The sequence below is a fragment of the Halichoerus grypus genome, chromosome 1 (assembly GCF_964656455.1).
Source record: "Halichoerus grypus chromosome 1, mHalGry1.hap1.1, whole genome shotgun sequence".
Lineage (NCBI taxonomy): Eukaryota > Metazoa > Chordata > Mammalia > Carnivora > Phocidae > Halichoerus > Halichoerus grypus.
The window spans coordinates 79,139,409-79,161,681 of NC_135712.1; the positions used below are offsets into that span (position 1 = coordinate 79,139,409).

The 22,273-nt window shown below is 41.0% G+C and overlaps 1 protein-coding gene across 1 annotated transcript; it reads right to left on the minus strand.

Annotated features, from left to right (window-relative positions):
* Positions 1 to 3,908: 3,908 nt before the first annotated feature.
* On the minus strand, positions 3,909 to 21,944 carry DNAJB11 (DnaJ heat shock protein family (Hsp40) member B11). Its single transcript, XM_036066672.2, has 10 exons — positions 21,672 to 21,944; positions 18,910 to 19,066; positions 14,286 to 14,383; positions 12,203 to 12,335; positions 8,523 to 8,665; positions 7,485 to 7,567; positions 6,763 to 6,820; positions 5,538 to 5,649; positions 5,121 to 5,280; positions 3,909 to 4,365 (listed from the first exon to the last, which is right to left on the minus strand). Exons 1-10 carry the CDS (start codon positions 21,737 to 21,739, stop codon positions 4,301 to 4,303), a joined length of 1,077 nt encoding a protein of 358 aa, XP_035922565.1. The 5' UTR covers positions 21,740 to 21,944; the 3' UTR covers positions 3,909 to 4,300.
* Between the last annotated feature and the right edge of the window lie 329 nt (positions 21,945 to 22,273).

Below are 22,273 nucleotides of genomic sequence, written 5' to 3' on the forward strand. Positions count from 1 at the left end.
GGGACTTCCAGTGCCCAAACTGGAAACAAGTCCCAGGCAAATAGGGAGGAGCTGGTCCCCCCCGGTGATGATGGGAGTCACACCACGTACTGTGAATCTTGCCTGTCACAGCTGCAGGAGCAAAGGCCCAAGAGATCTGAGGCTTCCTGCTGTGTAAATGCACGTGGCAGGTGGGCTCTGGAGACAGCTGCTTTTATTTCTTGTAAGGCTCTGGGTGTGCTTTGCTTTTTCCACTTTTACTACTTAGCACATGTCCCTCCTAGCACGTTCCTCTCTTTCTGTGCTTGGAGCCGACTGAGAATGTAGTGCCAGTTTCCACTGGTTCTCTCAGAAATCCTTCAGCAGATGCTCCTGTTTGTTTTCCACAGTGAGTGTGTTGGGGGTGGGGGGGTTGTCACAAGGTCAGAAATCCACACATGTGCAGGTCAAGGTATGTTTTACACTGTTTGACAGTGGGGAAAGACAACCTGTTAGTGGTTCAAAAATAATAATGTTTTACCAGAAATGCAAATCGCTTCAAAAACAGTTTAGTCACATTTATTATATAACAGCAATAATAACTCTTGGTCAGCTCAGGCTGTTGTAACAAATTACCATGACTGAAGCTTTAAACAACAAACAGTTATTTCTCACAGTTATACAGGTTGGGAAGACCAAGATCAAGGTGCTGGAGGTCCAGTGTCTGGTGAGGGCTCACTTCCCGGTTTGCAGATGGCCTGTTGTGTCCTCACATGGTGGAGGGATCCTCTTTCTCAGGTCTCTTCTTATAAGGACACTAATCCCATTCATGAGAGCTCCACCTTTATCCCCTAATACCTCCCAAGGGTCCTCTGGATACACCTCTGAATACCATCATACTAGGGATTAGGTCTTCAACCTATGAAGTTTTGGAGGTGGGCACATTCAGTCCATAGCAATAACTAATATATAAAGAGTGCTTGTCGGGTGCCCGGGTGGCTCAGTCAGTTAAATGATTGATTTCAGCTCAAGTCATGATCTCAGGGTCGTGAGATCAAGCCCCGTGTTGGGCTCCAATCTGAGCCCAGAGCCTGCTTAAACTTCTCTCTCTCCCTCTGCCCTCCCCCCGCTCACCCTCTCTCTCTCTCTCTCTCAAAAAAAAAAAAAATAAAGAGCGCTTGCTACACACCAGGTACTGTGGTAAGTTTCAAATACATCATGTTGTTTAATGGTCAGAATATGAGGTAGGGGAGGAGACTGAAGCTCAGAGAGGTTAAGGTATTTATCTGGGGTCACAGAGCTGGTAATTGGCAGAGCCAGGATTTGAATCCAGTCTCACTGCACAGTCAACACTTGGACTCAGAACTGCAGACTTGGGGGCGCCTGGGTGGCTTATTCATTTGAGCGTCTGCTTTTGGCTCAGGTCATGATCCCAGGGTCCTGGGATCGAGCCCCGCATCAGGCTCCCTGCTCAGCGGGGAGTCTGCTTCTCCCTCTCCCTCTGCTGCTCCCCCTGCTTGTGCTTTCTCTCTCTGTATCTCTCTATCTCAAATGAATAAATAAAATCTTTAAAAAAAAAAACAAAAAACTGCAGACTTGGGGCTAAGCACGATCACACTTGAGCAAACTGCTGAGAACCCTGTAGATTCACAGATTGCTTTCTGGGCAACTGTGGGGCACATCAGTCAGGGTGTCTTCATCCTGGACCTGAGTCCAGATCACTGATGGGGCTCTCGGTTTCTACAGTGAGAGTTAAATAAAAGATATCTGTGTACTCTAGGAATTACCCAGTTTGGCCAGATCGTCTGAAATACCATGATCATTCTGGATTCATATGCTGCCACCAAAATTCCAGGGACAACACAAAATTCCAGGGACTACTAGCCCATGGCTAGTAGCCCATAGCTACTTCTCAGCTCAGCCAGTTCCTCTTTAAAGTGAGCCACAGTGATAAGGTCTCAGCTTGAAACTTCAGATTCACCTGAAGGTTTGTGCTTCAAAGGCCACCGAAGAAATAAAAAACTCATAGTGTGGTATTTTGTGACAGTTTGGATTTACATCCCCTTTGATCAAATTCTCTGCATGCTGGAGCAGACTGCTTGGGTTCAAATGCTGGTCCCACCACTTGTAAGCTGTGAGATGGAACTAAATTTCCTCATCCGTACACCGAGGGTAACAGTTTCCCTGCCATTTAAATGAGCTCATCCGTATAAAGTACTTGAACAGAACCTGGGCCATAGTAAGCACACAATAAATATTTTTTACTCAGTAAGAAGACAACTCTTAACTGTTCCTCACTTGACAACTCTGTAATACATAGAACCTTCTGGCTGAAGAGAACATACATATGATGGTTACAACCTCCCAAGCCCAATAACCCTCTCTGCAACGTTCCTGGACAGGTGTTTATCTTTAGTCTACTTCGGAGAGAGCTAGCTGTCTCAGGGACCAGCACTCCAATCGTGGACGGCACTAACTTCTGGGAAAACAGTCATACCGTAGTATGGGCAAAAAGCTTGGGCTCTGGAGCCTGGTTTTAAGATCTCCCCATCATCTCCACCACCACCATTCTGCCCCAATGGTTTATAATGAGAAAAATCTACAGAACTTTGATACAAATCTTTCCACATTACAGTGTGCTTCAGATAAAGCTTAAAGTGAACTGAAGCTCAGTCAAATGATAAAAGAATATTCCTTTTTTAACTTCTCAAACCATGGCCGTCTGGACCATGAATTAACAGGAGTGACAAAGCCCCCATTAACATTCTTATTGTGGCAAGAACATTATCTCTATGGGGTCTTTTTAGCCAAGACTAGTAACTCTAGTTCTTAGGATGTGACTGACTCTTGCAAAAAATCTTAGAAAGAGGGGGATGAGCAAGTGCAGATAACAATCAAGAGTTCTCCTGGGCCATGGAATGTACGGGAAATGATGATTATTTCTAAAAAATGTTCAACGAGGTAACTCAGTACATAATGAACATCAAATGTACAAAAAGTCCACTAAACTTAAATACATATTTACATGGCTTCATTTGAATTCTATAATAGATTTCCAGCATTTCAAATAAGCCTTTTGATTTTGTTCTTTTCCTTCACAAGGGAACACCCAGTTGTACTCAAGTCCAAATAGTATCTGATTGAGGTTAAAAGTGTGCTTCTTTTCATCTTGTTCTTAACTGTTCTAAATTGATGAAATTTTCATTTTCTCCCCCTAGTCCACTCGTTTTGGTAAATCAGGGGCAAAATGCAACAAAAAGGCAAATAGCAGCACTGGCTACCTGAACAAAGGTGGGAAGCTGCCTGAACTCCACGGATGGCAGGAAGGTAGCTGCACACATCCTGCAACAGATACTGTTTGACACTATTGAACCGCTCACTAGCAGAGGCCAGAAGCCCAAACGTATACGAAGAGTAGTGTGACGGGCCTGTGGAAGAGTGAAGGAGGTTCAAAAGTCACGTGCCCTCTGACTCAGGAGCCAAAAGTAATCCGCAGGTCTACCTCACATTCATTTTCTAGACCCAGTGGTAATGCTCATTCCTAACACAAACCAAAGGCTTTTTAATCATGAGGTCAACCGAGATTGTATATGTGAAAAGTGCTTTCTAAACAGCAAAGTATCCGTATCAGATCATTCCCAAATTAAATGAGGAAATATACTTTCTCAGGAATAGTTAGATCTTTGTGTAACCTTGACTCATGTTCCCCAATCTCTAATCTACTGTTTCTTCAAGCTCCTTTCTAGAAGATACTATGTGTGTTTAACTGGACATGGGGACTGGATCATTACCAGCCTTTTGCAGATTTGTGTGTCCATCTTGCCTGAGCGGAGACAACCCAACTAGCCCACAGAAAGCCAGGGGGACACTGGGCGGATCAAGGCAAAGTGACCAGATGGAGACGGAAGGACAACAGGGCAGCTAAACCAACAAGAAACAGGAGTCAAGAAAAAAATAGCAACAAAATGTATTTAAAAACAGACTTCTCCAGTTGGCATTTTGAATGAAATAGCTAACAATTAACTCCAACCCTTTATATTGTGTTTCTTTTGCTCCTGGAGTCTTCTTGCGGCTTTAATTCTTGAAACTCAGGCAGCAGCACCAGACATTAAATCCCCAAAGGGAGAGGTATTATTAAACCTTTTGCTGGTCATTCTTTTCTGAACACAAATGGACAAATTCTTAAGCCCTCTTAATTCATCTCATGACAATCATTAGGAGAAAAAAATTAAGCCAAACTTGCATATTGAAAATAAGAACAAAAACACACACAAAAAAACCCCTGTAGATAATAAATATCGCTGATTCACTTATTTTAAACAAAGTCCAATTTTATTCACTCTTAATATCCTTGCAGTCCATTGTATACCTTCTGCACTGATGCTTGGTTCAGTAGCTGTTTGATACCTGAAGAAAGAGGGAACAAGTGAATTCTATCAACAAAAATGTGATTTCTCTAGAATGTAAAGAGCAGGTTTCATGGGGAGGCTCACAAAAGGCCATATGACAATGGCAGATCCCAATTAAACAAATAACTACCCATGTTCAAGTTCATTGCGTGTGGATCCCCTCCAACCCCATGGACACATATATGTCCAAGACGGCCCCTTGTCTCTTTCTCTCAGGCACACAGACCACACACCTCCCACAAAACCCTATCAAATGAGAAATGAGAAGAAGCCATCAAAATGGAAATAAAGCTCTTCAGTTGTCTTCCGTTCCTTCTTCTTTGTCCTCTTTTCAGTTTTGACTTCTTTCACCGTTCTCCTTCCTCTTCCTATTTAGGATGCACCAACTGGGCCCTTGCCTCAAGCAGCCATCGCTGATGCCACCCCTCAGCCTCTAGCCCTTCTAACGTATACCTGATCCTTCCCTTTATGGTTTGGTCCAGCTAATTTGTTTTATGTGATTCCTTTTCACATTCACACCCACACCTCGGTTTCAAAGCCCAGCTCACACAGCCTTCTGTAACATAGTGACAGAAGAATTCTGAATATCTCCTTTATAGAAAGTCAAGTTCATTTCCCGGTCCTGTGTTTGATGTCTGATGTCCCTGGAGGGTGTTGTTTCTGACCATCCTCTTTACCCGCGGTTCTCATACTCACATGCCACAGACATATACACATGCACGCACATACTCTCTCTCTCATTAGACTGCTCACCTTCTCTTGCTTCCTCTGTTAACTGTTCTTTTGGAAAATCCACATCGAAAGTGATTATCAAAGAGCCCTTGATGTTGTTGTTGTCAAAGTTGGGGAGCCCTTCTCCTTTCTTCCATAGCTTGGCTCCTGGTCTGGTGATCTTATCCCGGGAAATATGTACCTAGAAAGCAAAAGGGTATGGAACTGGACTAGGACTCTTGAAATACAACACATGGCTTCTAGTGAGCACTGGTGTCCAGAGCTCGTGTCACAGCTCAGCACAGAAGCAAGGATGAAGGGACAAGGGAAACACCATTAGGATACTGCAAGCCAAAGAAATACATTTTCAAAATAAAAAGAAAAACCAAACACGTAATCTCCAAACCACTCACATGAAGGTTTTAAAAGGACAGGAAGCAGGAAAATTGATCTGTTTACCTTGTGGCCATCCAAGTGAGTAATATCCATATCAAAGCCCACCAGAGACTCGACTAGTGAGATTGTCACATTTGTGTATAAATCATCTCCTCTCCTTTCGAATATTGGGTGTCTAAAAACAGAACAAGGTAAAAATCAAAAACTTCCATCTTTCTTTGGAAAGTGTTCAAAAAGGTTTTAGAAAAATCTTGCGAAAGGATGAATACCACCCTTTCAAACAATAAGCATTTATTAGATACTCCTTTGTGTGTAGTATTAATCAGAACTATAAAGTTGTGTAAGATTTATTAAATCCTATGCTTAAGGAGCTTATGAATCAGGAGAAGGCAAAGCACATAAGTAAAACTACGAGTAATTAGATTATAGAAAAGAGAAAGACAACTTCTGGCAGTGAGGACTGAGCAATGGGCATCGGGAACGGGTTTGGGAAGGTCTCCAGAGCTGGTCTCAAGGCCAGGTCAGCTCTAGAGATGCAGATAAGGTAGAAATGGGGGAGGGGGGGGCTGGGGTACGAGGGAATTCTGGCAAAGACCAGGACCTGAGAAGGTACCAGGTTTATTCAGGGAATAGCACATGCTCCAGTTTCTCTGGGAAGATGTGAGAAAGATAAAGTAGGTAAGGAAAGCTGGGGAAAGTCCTAGAGGAAAGTAGAAGGGGAAAGTCCTAGGCAATGGGGGCCCATTTCTCCATATTTATGTGGGAAACTTGTTCCAATGAATCCTTAGAAGCAGAGGTAATTGCTGCTTTCCAAGGTGGTAACAAGAGAGAAATAATAAACCAGAAAGTCTGAGTCCCAGGCAAAATTCCTATATAAGCAGCACTTCATGCTAAAAAGAAGCTGCATATTATATAATAGAAGGTTCTTTCTATCTAAAGTCTTCCATCCTTGTATGGTGCCATCCTTCCTCAGTCGAAATCTCAGGTCTCCTTGAGTCCCATTTGTGTTTGCCTCTCTTTTACAACTCCTTACTTGTCTTATCAATTCTTTCCTTCCAACATCTTTTGGATCTGTAGGTCCTGAGTAAATATGTTAACAGCTCAATCCTTGGCCACACCCCCAAATTTTCAGTATCGTTGTAGAGTTACAAAGGATCATTTAGGGTATGAAGGGCACGAAACAGAGGGAAAACTCTAGCAGTGTCCTGGTGGCTATCCATCTCTCTCTAATCCAACTCATCTGAAAAGTGGTGGCTAAAGAGAAGGCCTCCAAAATCCGATCACTTACTTGACAACTTTGATTCGGAACCGCAGGTCCCCTGGCTCTCCATCCACATGAGGCTCACCTAGTTAGAAGACATGATGGCATACTCTAAGTCACACAGGACACACGCTGCAAATCTATCTGTAGTTTAGGAGACGTTTTTAAAGCCACTACCTTAGGTGTGGCCTATCAAGTCTACCTGTGAGAGCAGTGTCTCTAACTGGTTATATCAAGTTTCGGATTATTAGTGAAGATCACCTGTATCTCAGGCACAGCAATAAATAACTTGACCTGTTACCTAAACAAAGAAAGATTCATTGATTTCTTGAACCTAAAGTCTTAAAGCTTCTTTTCTTTCAGAAACCTCAAAGGTGAGGTTTGAGAGCATTTTATTAATGCCAACCAGAGCTACATATCTTCTTTCATTGCTGAGTTAAAATTAATCCATTAGGGTCTGAACACCCTAAATTTTGATATAACTTAGGCTACTAGATAAAAAGTTACTAGGTAGTAACTTTTGGCCGTGATATTCTAAAGATAAACTGTAGTGCTATGGTTTAAGGTGAACATCCAGGAAGGCCATGAAAGGCTTTCTGTGCACTAAAACTGACCTGAGAATGTTGGAAATGATACATGCATTTACTACGTGGCCATTAGGATATGGTGTGAGGTGGGGGTTGCTAGTATTCACAAGCACACAGAGAACAGAGAATTATGACAGTAAAACACCAATATCAGTATTTCACCTTCTCCAATAAAGGGGTACTCCATGCCATCTCTCACCCCAGGTTCTATTTCTACCTCCAGTGTTCGTTCTTCATTCACTAGTCTGAGAGAGAGAATTTAGAAAGAAAAAAATGAAAATACAAACCAAACCCCACATACACATAATTAATTTTTTCTGTTCTATCAGAGTTGTTTCTTAAAAGACTATTCCATACCTCTTGTTGACATAGCCATTTGAGATCTATTTACATCTCCTACATGCCAAAAGCCAGGGCAAAACTACTATATATTATATAATCTTGTAACTGCTGCCTCCAAAGAAGCCCACAGTAGACTGATACTTTGAGCTGAGTGATCAGTAACAGAGAAAACTACTCACTCTTACATAAATTTGCACCTGGAAGGACAGGAATCAGAAGCAAAGTTTATCCTGATATTTCTACTGATCCCACAAATAACTGATCGAGTTTTGATATATATGAATGTACAGTTCAATTAAATAGTTATGTTTATAACATAATCAGCAAATAGTACTTCTCTAATCTGCAATGTTAGCTGGACATGTATAACTGCTCTACTATTCCAAGTAGGAAAAATGAAACATTAACATTTGCTAAGTATATTCAGAGTTAAAGGCACAGCTTATTAGTTTAGAAACACAGAAGGAGAGATTTAGAATATTTTTGGGAAAAATAAAAAGGTACATGTCTGGGACGCCTGGGTGGCTCAGTCGGTTAAGCCTCTGCCTTCGGCTCAGGTCATGATCCCAGGGTCCTGGGATCGAGTCCCGCATCGGGCTCCTTGCTCGGCGGGGAGCCTGCTTCTCCCTCTGCCTGCCTCTGTCTCTCTCTCTCTCTGATAAATAAATAAAATCTTTAAAAAAAAAAAAAAAAGGTACATGTCTTTGCTCTATCCTCTGGTGGAACATAGAGAGAGAGAGAGAGAGGAGGGTGTCGGGAGAGAGAGGACAAAATCTCAGTATGGACCATTAGCATTTTATTAGACAAGTGAGAGGATGAAAGGGTCTCTTGGTAGAACGGAGAAGGTGCTCCACTTACTTGACATTAGGGCACTCGTCACAGACCACCTCCTGGGTCATCTGGAAGCGACCTGGGCCCAGCTGGGTAGTCCGCATCTCTTGCCGGCAGTTGCATTTTCGTTTGCCCGGAGCCTGCCTTGCCACGGGTTTATTTCTAACTACCTAAGAAGTACATAAACAACATCAGCTTCTCTCTCTGTAAAAGAGCCTTTGGTTTCCTCAACTGATCAGGGCTGCACACGTACCGGAGCTGGAACGTTCCCTTCTCTGGCAAGCTATCCCCCAGAGAGACCTAATGCTGACAGAAGCCTTTGTGGAGTTACAAATCAGCCCCCATACAGGAATGAAGCAAACGGATACTTAAATGACCCAACATCTGAAGGTGGAGAAGAGAGAGGAGATTAAGAAAGAAGAGAACCAAAAAATAATGTGTATGATATCAGCATTTCTAAGGCACAACTAAACACCACTGAGTTAAAGCAGTTCACAGAATTGCTATCTTTTAAGAAATCTGAGCTGTGCAAGCACAACCCCTGGAGAACCACGGCCTTGAAAAGCTGGTATTAGCTGCCACCATACCATTAGCTATGATAAATCTAATGAAAACACTTCCTTGTTTCAGGCAACTTGATCTAGGACTGTTTCCCACTGCTATCTCAATTCAGATACTGAACATGTGAGGGACACAATGATCATTGTAGCTGCTTGCAACCAAACACGCTGCTCCCTCCAGGTATGTGGGAACCAAGACACATGAAGAAATGTATTCCCGGTTTTGTCTGTTTCATCAGTCAAACACCTAATCACAAGGCACATGTTCATGCAGCAGGAGGACACAAATGCTTGGGAGAAAAGCCCCTTAAATACATGAAAGCCTAGGTCAACGGAATAAATGACAACAACAACAGTAATTAGAGTAGACACTCCATAGCACTTACTCTGTGCCGAGCAATGCTCTGGTCACTTTTACATATATGAACTTGTTTGATCCTCGCAACAACCTCATGGAGTAGATGTTGATACAGTCTCCATTTCAGAGGGGAAGTAATGAAGGCACAGAAAGGTTCAGGAACATGACCAAGGTCACGTAACTACTATATGGCAGAGCCAGTATCTGAAATCAGGCAGTCTAGCTCCAAAGTCTGTGCTTTAATTATTATGCTCTCTCAAGGTCATTTTTCCTTGAAAAAGAATTTTCCATGGGGTCATTTAAATGGCAAGGTCACTGACGTCCTTTACAACGACTAGATTTTTGTTTAGGGACACACTAACTGCACAGAGTGATGTACACAGTGTATTAGTGATGACTGAAGACAACAGGTCTGGAGGGAACAGGTTCACCTCCTTCTCCCACCTCAACAACCTATCTTGCTTTTGAAGGAGAGACGGCCCAAATACTTTCAGTGCCCTTTCCCCCACCCTTCAGACCAAACCACAGTATTAGAAGCCAGTGCATCCTCTGTAACTGTCCAGTCCTCTTCTTTCAACTATTCAGAGCAAAATCACAACTAAAGAAAATGCTTCTTGTCAAGCAAGTACATATGCATGGGCTACTGGCTATCTGCTCCAAAATCCTCAAAAAAACTAAAAGAAGACATGGATTCCAGGAAATAATAATTATAACATTCCATTGGTTAGAAAACTCTAGAGATGGAAGGCTGTTTTGAACTGGCATGTGTACAGTGTGGCGGCTACACCTCGGGGTAGCAGTTAGTGGGGGCCACTGTGGAGAGGCGAGAGAAAAGTAGTTGAAGTTCTGCTCTCATCTCTCTCCTGAACTGCCTTGGGACAAGCACCATTTGGCCCCCTCCTGCAAAACAATAGACCCCAGACACCAAACGAAACCAAAAAAACCTCCAAGAACACAAACAAATAAAACACAGTTAAAACCACTATACAAAGGCTTGCCCCAAGACACTCTACCAGGGAAAGAGAGTTGCTGATACCCACGGGGGAAATACAAGCTCAAAGGCCAAGAAAACATCTAGACACCTGAGAAGTCCAACTATATGCCCCCCACCCCCCAGAAAAGACAACAAACTGGATAAAACATATATTTTAAGCAAATGTATTAGAGAAGACAGACCAAGAATTTAAAATAAGCATGGAAATATTTAAGGAGATAAGGAAAGACATTAGCAATAATGTAAGAAATAATATAAGGATCCATAGAGATATTATGTTTAAAAACATGAATTGAAATAAAAACACAGCCAATGGGATATTATTAGGATGGACATAGTTGAAGACTGTAGTGAGCCAGAAACAAAATAAGGCACTCTCCTAGAGGAAGCAGGGAAGGCTAAAGAACTAGAATAGTTTTGTTTTTTGCTTTGTTTTTTGTTTTTTTTTTTAATATTTAAAAGAAAGTTAAGAGCAGATAGAAGGAGAAATGCCAATAAAGAGGATTATGTATTTGAAAAAATAGTGGAGATAAATTTTCCAGAACTAAAAAGGGATGAATAACCTCAAATGAAAAGATCCCAAAGTTCCAGTAGAAACTACAGGTAACTTGTTTTCTGATTTTAGGGCAGTAAAGAATTTCTTAAACAAGACACAAAAACTAACCATAAAAGTAAAGACTGATAATTTGGTCATGTTAAAATTAATTACTTCTGTTCATTTTAAATAAATCTTCAATATAATGAAAACACAAGTTACAAACTGACTGGATATATTTAGCCAACAAAAGTTAATAGTAAAAATAAACTATTCTTAGGAATCAATAAAAAAAGGGCAAAAAAAAATATGGGCAAAATATGAACAGATATTGCACAAGAGAGGAAACAAATATGGCCACTAAATATATGAAGGTGTCTATCCTAATTATGAACTGAGAAAATGCAAATCAAGACCACAATGAGATAACATTTCTTCCCACCTGATGGGCAAAAATTGAGAAATCTAATAATTCACAGTCTTAGAGAGGTGGCAGATCTATAGGATCTCTTATAAACTGCTGGTGGAAGTGCTGGTAGTAATCAACTGAAAAAACAATATGGAATCACCTTGTACAAATCAACATTGGTTCATATTACCCAGCAATTCCACCCTTCTGTATATACACCCAAGAGAAATTCTTGCTCACATGCACCTGGATATATGTACAATATGTTCATAAAAGCACTGTTAGGAAGTGAAAAAAAAAGTCTGGAAATAACCTACATGCCTACTGATACAATGTTGTCATGATAAAATTCTGTTCAGCAGAATTACAGTGACAGCAACAGGCACCAATCACTAACATAATAGTGAGTGAAAGAAGACGCCAGTCCCAGGAGATAAGGTATGGTATGACACCATTTTTACACAGTCAAAAACAATAAAAATACAACAATACATTATTCAGGTATTCATACATATATAATACAACAAAGAAACAAGAGTCACAAGGGAACAGTAAGGACAAAACTCAGGATAGTAGCTAGCTATGAAGGGAGGCAGAGGAATGGAGGAGGGAAGTAGCATGGAGTAGACATAAGTGGCGGTCTTCTTGTAGTTAGTTCTTGGGCTGGGCGATGAGTTCATGAAACAATAACTGTGTATCATGGAACCGAGGATTATGATTAACTCAACTCGGTACATCTGGTCACTCTCCCGACTCCCAAAAGACAGAGAAGGTACTCAGAAATTTCTTGTTTTCAGTCAAAAGAACAACTTCTGGGAGTTAATATGAATAGCTGTATTGTTTGAACTTACTTCCACAAAATTTCCTGCATATACTTCTTCCAAAGTGACTTCTAGATCTACAATAATATCACTGCCTCTTGGAATATTCCTGTCTTGCTGACGAGGAGTTCCTCCAAACATGAAACCAAAATCTCCAAAGAAGCTGTGGATAAGTGTAAAATCATCAGGAAAAGAAAGCAGAGTTCATGTCTTCAATTATTTAGTTTTCTTCACATGGCTACAATATTGTGTCCTACCAACATATTGTATAAAACCTGACATTTTTAATACATTGGGAGTCATACATCATACACAACTTTTAATTAATACAGTATCAACTATATTGTCCCCTGCCACAAAAAAATTTTCCTTTTAATAAATATTGTCCAGGCATATGGTAAAGTGCATAAATACAGTGTGCCGATGAATTCAAAGTTGGGCTTAATCAATAATAATAATCTGTTTTAGTATCGAGGGATATCAGGATATAATGGACTTATTGAGAAAGGGCACAGTATATATAAACTCAAGTAATGCTGACTCTAATGGTAATTTTGAACATTTGTAGTGTTCACTTTGTATATTTAGGAACTAGCTTTAGTTAAGGAAGCTACTGTTCTGTATAAAACTCTTGGGTACAGAATTAAAGAAGCTAAAAAAGCATCAGCCTTAGTAGAATTCTGGACCTTAAGAAAAAGGAAGTTCTGTTCTCTACAGAACCAAAATCAATTTTTGTAAGTAACAAAAGCATCACTTTGAATTAATACAAACAATGACCTTCAAATGTGCAGCTGTTCCTAATCTTAACGTTAATTTTTGATGTTAAGAAGCCTCAGATGTGGGGTCCCTGGGTGGCTCAGTCGTTAAGCGTCTGCCTTCGGCTTAGGTCATGATCCCAGGGTCCTGGGATCGAGCCCCGCATCGGGTTCCCTGCTCAGCGGGAAGTCTGCTTCTCCCTCTCCCTCTCCCCCCTGCTTGTGTTCCCTCTCTTGCTGTGTCTCTCTCTGTCAAATAAATAAATAAAATCTTAAAAAAAAAACAAAAAAAAAAGAAGCCTCAGATGTTAGCACAGTGATGACAACTAGGTAACTCCCTCCCACCCACCAACCAATCTTGGTGAATAGATTCCCTGAATCTTAAACAAAAACAGAGAGGGAGGATTTGCAGGGGGTAGGGGGGCAGGTGGTTGGTACAGATGGGAGCATTCTCTTTCTGGTATCACTTCTAATAGCCAAAGGGAACAGGACACTTTCCTAGTAGGCTAAAACAACCAAATCAATCCTGGCGAAGAAAAGGATTTCCTAATCATATTACTCACACATCTTCACAAGGCCTTAAAAAACTACCGTCACCCCCAAATACTAAATGGGGGAAACCACTGTATGCAACAGTGATTCTTACCTCCTTTGGGAAAGGGTTCACAAAACCCTTTAAGAATCTGAAGAAAGCAATAAACCCTCTCTCCATAGGAAAGCATACTCGAACATTTTTTTGTTTATAACTTCATTTGAAACCCCAGATTAAGATCTTATATGGCATCATCAGGGCATACAGAAATTCAATAAAGAGGGGTTCAAAGAGCGTGAGGGAAAGGTGTGTATTATTCCAGCCATTTAGCACTCCCAGAAAGTCATGTGCAACAGGAGATAAAGAGTCTCTACCCTAATTCCTTCTACCAATGCTGATTACCATAACTGTCCCTTTCTTGTTGATAGAATGAAAAAGAGGCAATTTTGGGTATGGGAGTAGGAATTTCTCTCTCTCTCTGCTTATAAGAATTTTATGCATTAACGGTTTGCAGAGTCTAAGACAGAAAGAGACAGCATATAGTGGTTTCCAACATACAGGGCCCCCAACACTGTCAGGGTAATTTGATTGATATGGTGAGCTGGATGGACAGCACTTTCAGTGCTACCTGTCTTTTTTGGAACTTTATGAAAATAGAAGAATGCATTCCCACAGGGAGGAGGAGGATTGACCTTTTGGTCAAGAATCAGTTGAGTTTTATTCTTCATCAAAAGCTTCTGAACAAGGGAGCAAGGATATACCTTTAATAATCATCCAATGATCCATTCTCAGATACTAACACTTTGCAGATGGGCAAATTACTTACTGAGAAAAAATGTCTCCATGGGAGCTCTGATGACCATCTTTTAATCCCTCTTCACCATAAGTATCATATTGTTTCCGTTTCTCACTATCTGACAGAACCTGGGGACAAAAGCGAGTTGAGGAAAAGATTAAGAGTTGGTTATATGCGATTAAGGTACATTCATATTTATGCTTTTTTTTTAAACTCTGATACTGTGTCTAAGATTTTTGTGGAATGCAGTTTTCATTATGTATGGCATTAAGGCACATATATATTTTCTTTAGCAGACTAAATTCTTTGATGCGCTGTTCATTTTGGAACTTCCACAGTGCTCAATTCATGTCTTTACCAAAATTGGCCTAGTCACATAAAAATCGTATCTGAGATTAGCAATGTGGCTGTGAAGGGGAGGGCAGCAACAGGAAAGAGGTGAGATGAATTCCTCAGGTTTACTTCCCATGCAGCTTGATTCTTGTGCTTGTGCTGTTCACCTCTATGAGAGAGTAGCTCTCTGAACCATAGACTAGGATATGACTATGACAGACTATCATTAGTGATAGAAGCAGTAAAATGGGACAGCCTTAAAATCGGTTCAGGCCTACATGTCCACACCATATAGGTGCCTCCCCCCATACACATTAGGAGACTGACAGGTCAAGGCAATCAAATGATAGGCCCTTCAGAAAGGTCTATACTGCTATATTTTCATATTCCCTTTTCCATTTTTGGGGTATGTAGAAATCCTTTTGTAGAAGAATGCTGTCTGCCATATATATTTAAGCTTGTAACCTTCTGAGTCTGAATTACAGAGAGTAAAACAAACAAAGAAACCACTGCTCTATGAAGACTGCTCAAGGACAATTTCACAGCTTGAAAAGATAGGGCCCATTCCATTTATAATACTGAAGAATATAAAAACAAAATAAGCTTCCGTACTCTTTAAAATCTGCTTTCAACATGCCAAAAAAAGTAAAAGCTTCCCACATATATAATTTTGACAACTAAATAATTTTATACTTTGTTATTTTAAATCTCCTATTTAGACGGCAGATTAAAGGGGAAAGTTATTTCAAACCGATACTTGCACTGGCTCAGGAAAAGAGAGGCTGGAAGTAGATGGAGCTTGTTGACTCAGCAAAAGAAAGGGTAGACCTGCCTGGCATATATAAACAGGACACACTTTTGGCTCTGGGCTGAATGATGTGTAAGGAGCCATTGCAAAAATGTTCTTTTTCTAAATTTATCTTAAATGTTACAAGAAATTGAGTGTATGAGAGAGAGCATTCTTTTTTTTTTTAAGATTTTATTTATTTGTGAGAGAGAGAGAGAGAGAGAGAATGAGAGCACACAAGCAGGGGAAGTGGCAGGCAGAGGGAGAAGCAGACTCTTCACCAAGCAAGGAGCCTAATGCGCAACTCGATCCCAGGACCCTGGGATCATGCCCTGAGCCGAAGGCAGATGCTTAACTGACTGAACCACCCATGCGTCCTGAGAGAGAGCATTCTTAAAAGCAGAGACAAATGGGTTAGTTCAGAAGTGACCAGAGTACTTGACTAAAGGCACTATGATAGTTCACATGAAAGGAGTATTTTGGTAAATATCCTAAAAAAAAATTAGCTACATCAGGGAAGTAGAAATGGGCAGAGTTAACTTAAAAAAAAAAAAACAAAACCAAAACTCTTATTATTAAATCTGGACTTCCAATATTTTTACTTTCAAGTCTCCTGTGGTCTTATCCTGACAAAGAAATGAACCCCACATTTGGGTCTATAAAAAACACCACTTCAAAACCCCCAAACAGGGACACCTGGGTGGCTCAATGGCTTAAGTGTCTGCCTTTGGCTCAGGTCACGATCTCTGGGTCCTGGGACTGAGTCCCTTGTCGGCCTCCTTGCTCAGTGGGGAATCTGCTTCTCCCTCCAGCTGCCACTCCCCCTGCTTGTGTGCTCTCTGACAAATAAGTAAATAAAATCTTTCACACACACACACACACACACACACACACAAAATAAAACCCCCAAAGACTATTTTAAAGTCAGCCTCTTTATGAAAAGCAGAGGCTCCTGGAATAACCACCCCCAAAACTATCCTTAAAGTTATTTATTATAATTCACTTCCTCCTCAGTTTTCTTCTGTCCAAGGAATGCAATTTTATTCCATGGTCTTGGAAACTATTTTATTTTCAAGAGAAAATAAAGATTCTTAGATGATTGGCCAATCAACCCAGAGTCTCAACTAATTAAAATGCCAGCAGTAATCCCAATTCAGTAGAGAAGACAGATTTGTATTCACAAAAGACTCTTCAAGTTAACTGGGATTTTGATTTGTGAACACTAATTTATCTAAGGACCAAAGGCAATGAAGTGAGTGATACAAAGAAAAAAGAAAATTTGAACTAGTGATGAGAAAGGTTCTTAGAGTTAAATAAACTGCAATCTCATGAATGATTTATGTATAGCCTGCTTAGGTCATAGTTAAAGAACCTGGTATACTCTAAATATTTTTCTTTTCTTTTTTTTTTTAGAGACACAGAGAGAGAATGAGTGAACATCAAGTGGTGGCTGAGGGGCAGAGGGCGAGGGAGACAGAATCCCAAGCAGGCTCCACACTCAGCATGAAGTCCAATGCGGAGGCTCTATCCCATGACCCTGAGATCATGACCTGAGCTGAAATCAAGAGTCGGATGCTCAACTAAACCACCCATGTGCCCCAACATGGTAGACTCTTTAAAGAACATGACAAATTCTTAGCAACAGCTTCCCTAAAAAATATTTTGGACTATTGGGTTCCTAGCAAAAAAGGGAGTATTTATGGGAAAATAGTGCAAAATATGGAATCCATATTATAACAAGAACCAAAATGTTACATATAATTTAAGAGAGTCCACCAACGCTATCAAGTTTATTTATGGGCCCTAGGTTAGGAATTTCAGTCCTATAGGATCCCTAAAAGTGTCAATAGAAGAAAGGGGAACCCTATTAGCTCTAGGTTTCCCCTAGGTATAAATCAGTTTTAGTTCAGTGGATTCTTTAATCTAGGCTTTGGGATCCCTTCTTTTGGGGTTTTTCCCACTACTAAAATATTTTTCAAATCTGGTTCCAGCCTTCTCACTATCCAGGGTTTTAACTTGAATTCAGAAGTTTTAGCTCCATAACTTTCAGAGTTAAATTATTTTTTCCTGTGCCCTCTTAGAAAATGGGAATGTTATCCCTAGAGTGATAACATTGTAATGTATAACTGAAATCTGTTAAGAAAGCAGAATTTAAATGTTCTCACCATAAAAAGAAACAAGTGAGGTGCTGGATGTGTTATTAATTACATGGGCAGAGTCCTTTCACAATGTATACATATATCAAATCATCACGATATACACTTTAAACATCATATAATTTTGTCAGTTATACCTCAATAAGGCTGAAACCCCTCCCCCGCTGGATCTCTTATTCTAGTTCTAGAGGAAAAGTGAATTGCAACACAAAATAGCTACCTCCTAATCTAACAGACAAAAGATTATTAGAATTTATTTGTGAGATTTTTTCACCATAGTGTTGAAAGAATCTGTGTACAACAGTTTTCCAAATAGTAAATAATTTATTAAGCATTCAATAAATATTCCTCGGTGTAATTAAAAATAAAAAAAAAAGGGGCGCCTGGGTGGCTCAGTCGTTAAGCGTCTGCCTTCGGCTCAGGTCATGATCCCAGAGTCCTGGGATCGAGCCCCGCATCAGGCTCCCTGCTCCGCGGGAAGTCTGCTTCTCCCTCTCCCACTCCCCCTGCTTGTGTTCCCTCTCTCGCTGTACCTCTCTCTGTCAAATAAATAAATAAAATCTTTAAAAAAAAAAAAAAGAAAAAGAAAATGGGAATAAGAATATGCCCAGCTCTACTATATTTCATGGTATCCTAGTGCAGATTAAATGAGATGATACTGATGAAAGTGTCTTCATCTCCTGATTAGAGCCTACAAATTACAAACTGTAGCTGTGTTTTGTTTGATCTGCACAAAAAAGAAATTTTTAAATTGAATTAGTTACCAACATTTTCCAATCAAAAGAATTACAGAAAAATCTGGATTTCCACTTCTCTTGAAAAATTACATGATCTGGCAACACCATGTTTCCATTTGTACATGGCAAAAACTGGCTGGGGTTGAGTAACAGCTGTTCCCTTGGAAATGGGCAAGAAGGCTTCAGTTTGTCACAGTCCTCATCAATCCCTGTTGATTCCCAACATGGAGGCAGAATATTCACTGTCATGTTTTATCTTATAACTGCCCTGCATGTTGTGTGTCTGATCCATGTAAACATGTTGATTTGCAATCCTCATTTAGATTTTGTTTCTATTTCTGGCTCTAGCTCCCAAACTGATTGAATGATGATCAATCTACTCATTAATCTATCAATCTTTCTTTCTTTCTTTCATCTTTTTCACCTTACTCTCCTTAATCAAACAAAAACTAATATGAAAAAATTAGGAAATAGCATATACTAACATTAATATACAATATAGCAGCAAACACTACTTTTACTTTTATCTATTGCCTATTCTTAAAAAGAAGTGACCTGAAGGAAAGGAGTGTTACTCTGTGTTACACTGACTTTTCTCTATCCGTAGGCTTTATTCATACTTCATCTTTTTCCCAACTCACCTCATAAGCAGCACCTAGATCCTGGAATTTCTCCTGAGCTCGAGGATCATCAGGGTTCCGGTCAGGATGAAGCTGTAGCGCTAGTTTCCTGTAGGCCTTTTTAATGTCTTTTATAGAGGCACTGCGAGGCACCCCTAAGATCTTATAGAAATCTCGCCTGGGGAATAGGGAGGAGGAGAGGGTACTTCATTAAAGAGTTATACATCACATTTTTAAAAGTGAAATTTTTTCCTTTACATTTAGGTTTGTGTATGAGCAAACAGGTAGGAAAATGAAGGTATACATGTGACACACAAAAAAGAATGACTAAAAAGAGAACACATCAGAATTTGTAATGAGTCTTATATATTGAAGTAGTCACAATGAGAGGCTATGCACTTTTTGAACTTTGCCAGAATTATTCAAAACATCTGTGGTACGCTTCTCTTAGAACTACCTTCAGGCAAGAAAACTATTTTATTTATGGTCACATGTTATTTTCAACCAATAACCGTATAATCAAATTAACTCTCTCCTTTTTCCTTCCCTCTATTAGTGACTTCAAATGATTTCTGGCTGTTTCCAAAGGTCAAATAAAAACCAAAGGATGATTTTCTTTATCCAAAAAGATTACATCACATGAATGTTCTAATAGTAGCTTTGTTTGGAATGTTAAACATGAAGTGCCTGAAATTAACTTGAGAGGTTAACATAGAGGTTAAGCCAAAACCTAGTAAGAACCCCGAAGAAAGAATAACATCCATTTGGAGTTATTTTGCTAAAAGTGAGAGAAAATATCAATCTTGCATTCATTGCTAGTGGTTATACTGGTTTCTCTTGGTCAAGTCTTAATTATAGACAGCTGCTGAAGCCCATATGCAGGAGCCTAAAAGTCTCAGCAGCTACAAATATACATATGGCATGAGCTGGGAGATAAGGTACAGATTCACCGACCTCCTTGCAAGGGACTATGCTGGAACCAAATTAATTATAAAAGGAATCTTTGCAAGAAGGACCAATGAATGGAACAGACTATAATAAACTTTCAGGTCAGGGACTGTAGTCCACAGAAGACATCAACAAATAATCGTTGAATGAAATGAATAAATAAGCATGCTCACAAAAACCTATTCCTTTTGCCAGAGTCACTTTAGCCATCAAAAATTACTCTGAAAATGCATTTCTCAACGCAGGGGATGGGAAAGTTGTTCACAATGGACATGCCAATGTAGTAGCGACGGTGATTTTAAAATGCAGTGGGGATAAAATGCATTGGGGTGCCAGGTGATATAAGACGGAACACTGAAAAAATGATTTCATAAGCTCTTAGTCCCATTTTGGAAAGTCATTTAATCATTTCAGGAATAAGTTTGAAAAATTATCACCCCCAAGGGATTCCATGAGACTTAATTAGATGCTTTATCCTCCCCTCCAAAATCTGCAAACACCCTTGAGATCTCTTGAGACAAGGACTAAATAAATCAAAAGGTTCACTAAAATTAATAACAAAAGAGCTGTTTAAAGAATGAGGCTTACTTAGAATATGCTTAATATAAAAATGGCTAAGTAACAGCCCAGAAAAATCAGGGAAAAGATGGCTGGCATAGTTCAGCATCAATATTACAGTTCCCAAAAGACTTCTTTATAAAAAGGCTGACATTTAAAGCTACAGAATTAACAATATTCATACTGACATTTTGTTTAAACATCTTAGGGTATGTGTTGCTTTAAGTGAAGGACTGACAAAAACATACTAAGAAAAACAATAGAGCATTACCTAGAAAAAATTAATTTTTTTTAGCAATTTAAAATGTTTCACAAGGAAAAAAAAATGACAACAAAGTTTAAGCATATATGCACAGGGAAAAAGACTTTTAAGAAATAACAAGCACTTTAAAGTTTAAAGCTTTGCTAAGTAGCATCTCCTCCAGTTAGAGAAATGTAGGAATTGTTAGAAGCTAAGACTTCCCCACATTCAAAAATATGAGCCTGGCATATCATATCCTGTGGTCACCAGGCTTTAGGATCATGGATCTAAAAGGTTGGAAGAATCCTTAAGAGTTCAGGTGGTCCTACTCCCTTCATAGAGGGGGCACCTTATTATCTTCATGTTACAGATGAGAATTTAGGTGGTTCCTACAGAGGCACAGAATTTGTATGTGGGGTGGGGATGGGTGGTCTTGAATTCTACCTCACTACCTGTTGGTGAAGTGTTCTTCGCGTTCATAAGGTCATAAAGCTTCTCAAGAATGTACCATGGCGAGAGACAGTGAAGCATGATGACAGCTATACACTGAATTATCTCAAGAAGCTGGGAAATATAAGAACTCTCCAAAGAGTCTGCCTTGCTCCTCAACCCAATTTCCTTCAGTCCCAGCATGGCTTCCCTACCTGTTCTTACTTCCTCACTCAGCCTCGCATCATAACCACCCACTTTAATATCAGCCCCCCCAGTGGCTTGTTGCAGGCTCAAACATTGTATGGTCCTCTTCTACAGCTCAGCAGCAACCCCACCCCCACGGTGCGTCTGGCGCTGCATCCAAATTCGACTCCTTTGGGCAAATCTAGCTCTAAGGGCCTCTGGACCTAAGCCCCTCTCACTCGTGCCACCCACTGCTCTCCTCTCCACCCCGCTAGCCTGGCCCACACGACCCATTCTTCTGCCCCCACCGCCTCACCTCAGCAACGCCCCTCTCCACTCCCTCGGTCTGGCAATGCTCCCTCATCCCCAGCCTAGACTGACAGACTCACGGGCCCCGTGCCCGCGGGTGCCTGTTCCTCACCCGGCGATCACGGCCCCGAGGAGGTACAGCAGCAACAGGCAGAAGGTGCCCAGGTTCTGCGGGGCCATGGTTTCTCTGTGCCGGTCCCTAGCCCACGCGCTCCTCACAGCCTCCGCCGCCGCCGCGTCGGCTCACCAGACCACCCGGCGCTGAGAGGCCGCCTCACACCGGGGTCTCCTCCTTGGTCCGAAGCGACAGCTAGCTCGCCCCCTCCTCTGCCCAGTCCACTTCCCGGGAGTCCCGAGTCCCCGTGAGAGAAGCCCCCAGCAGGCGAGAGCCAATCGCTGCCCGGGACATCACACGCGGCCGGCGCCTCGCAGCCAATCAGCGCAGTACACTTCACCTCCGAGGCGGCGCGGGCGGCCAGTTAGGCCCCCGAATTGCAGCCGCAGCTCCGGGCCAATTAGAGGAGGAAACGTCAGAGAGTCGCGCCGCCGCAGGAATCCGCTCTGCCCCGGTAGCCGCGAGTCGTAGAAAATTACGTAAAAAGGCGGTGGGGCGAACTGGTGCCAAGAGAGGGCACTCGAGGTACGTGAATTACCCCCGCCCTCCACCTCGGACTCTCCACCAATCACAAGGCTCCGCTTCCAGTACCGACCAAT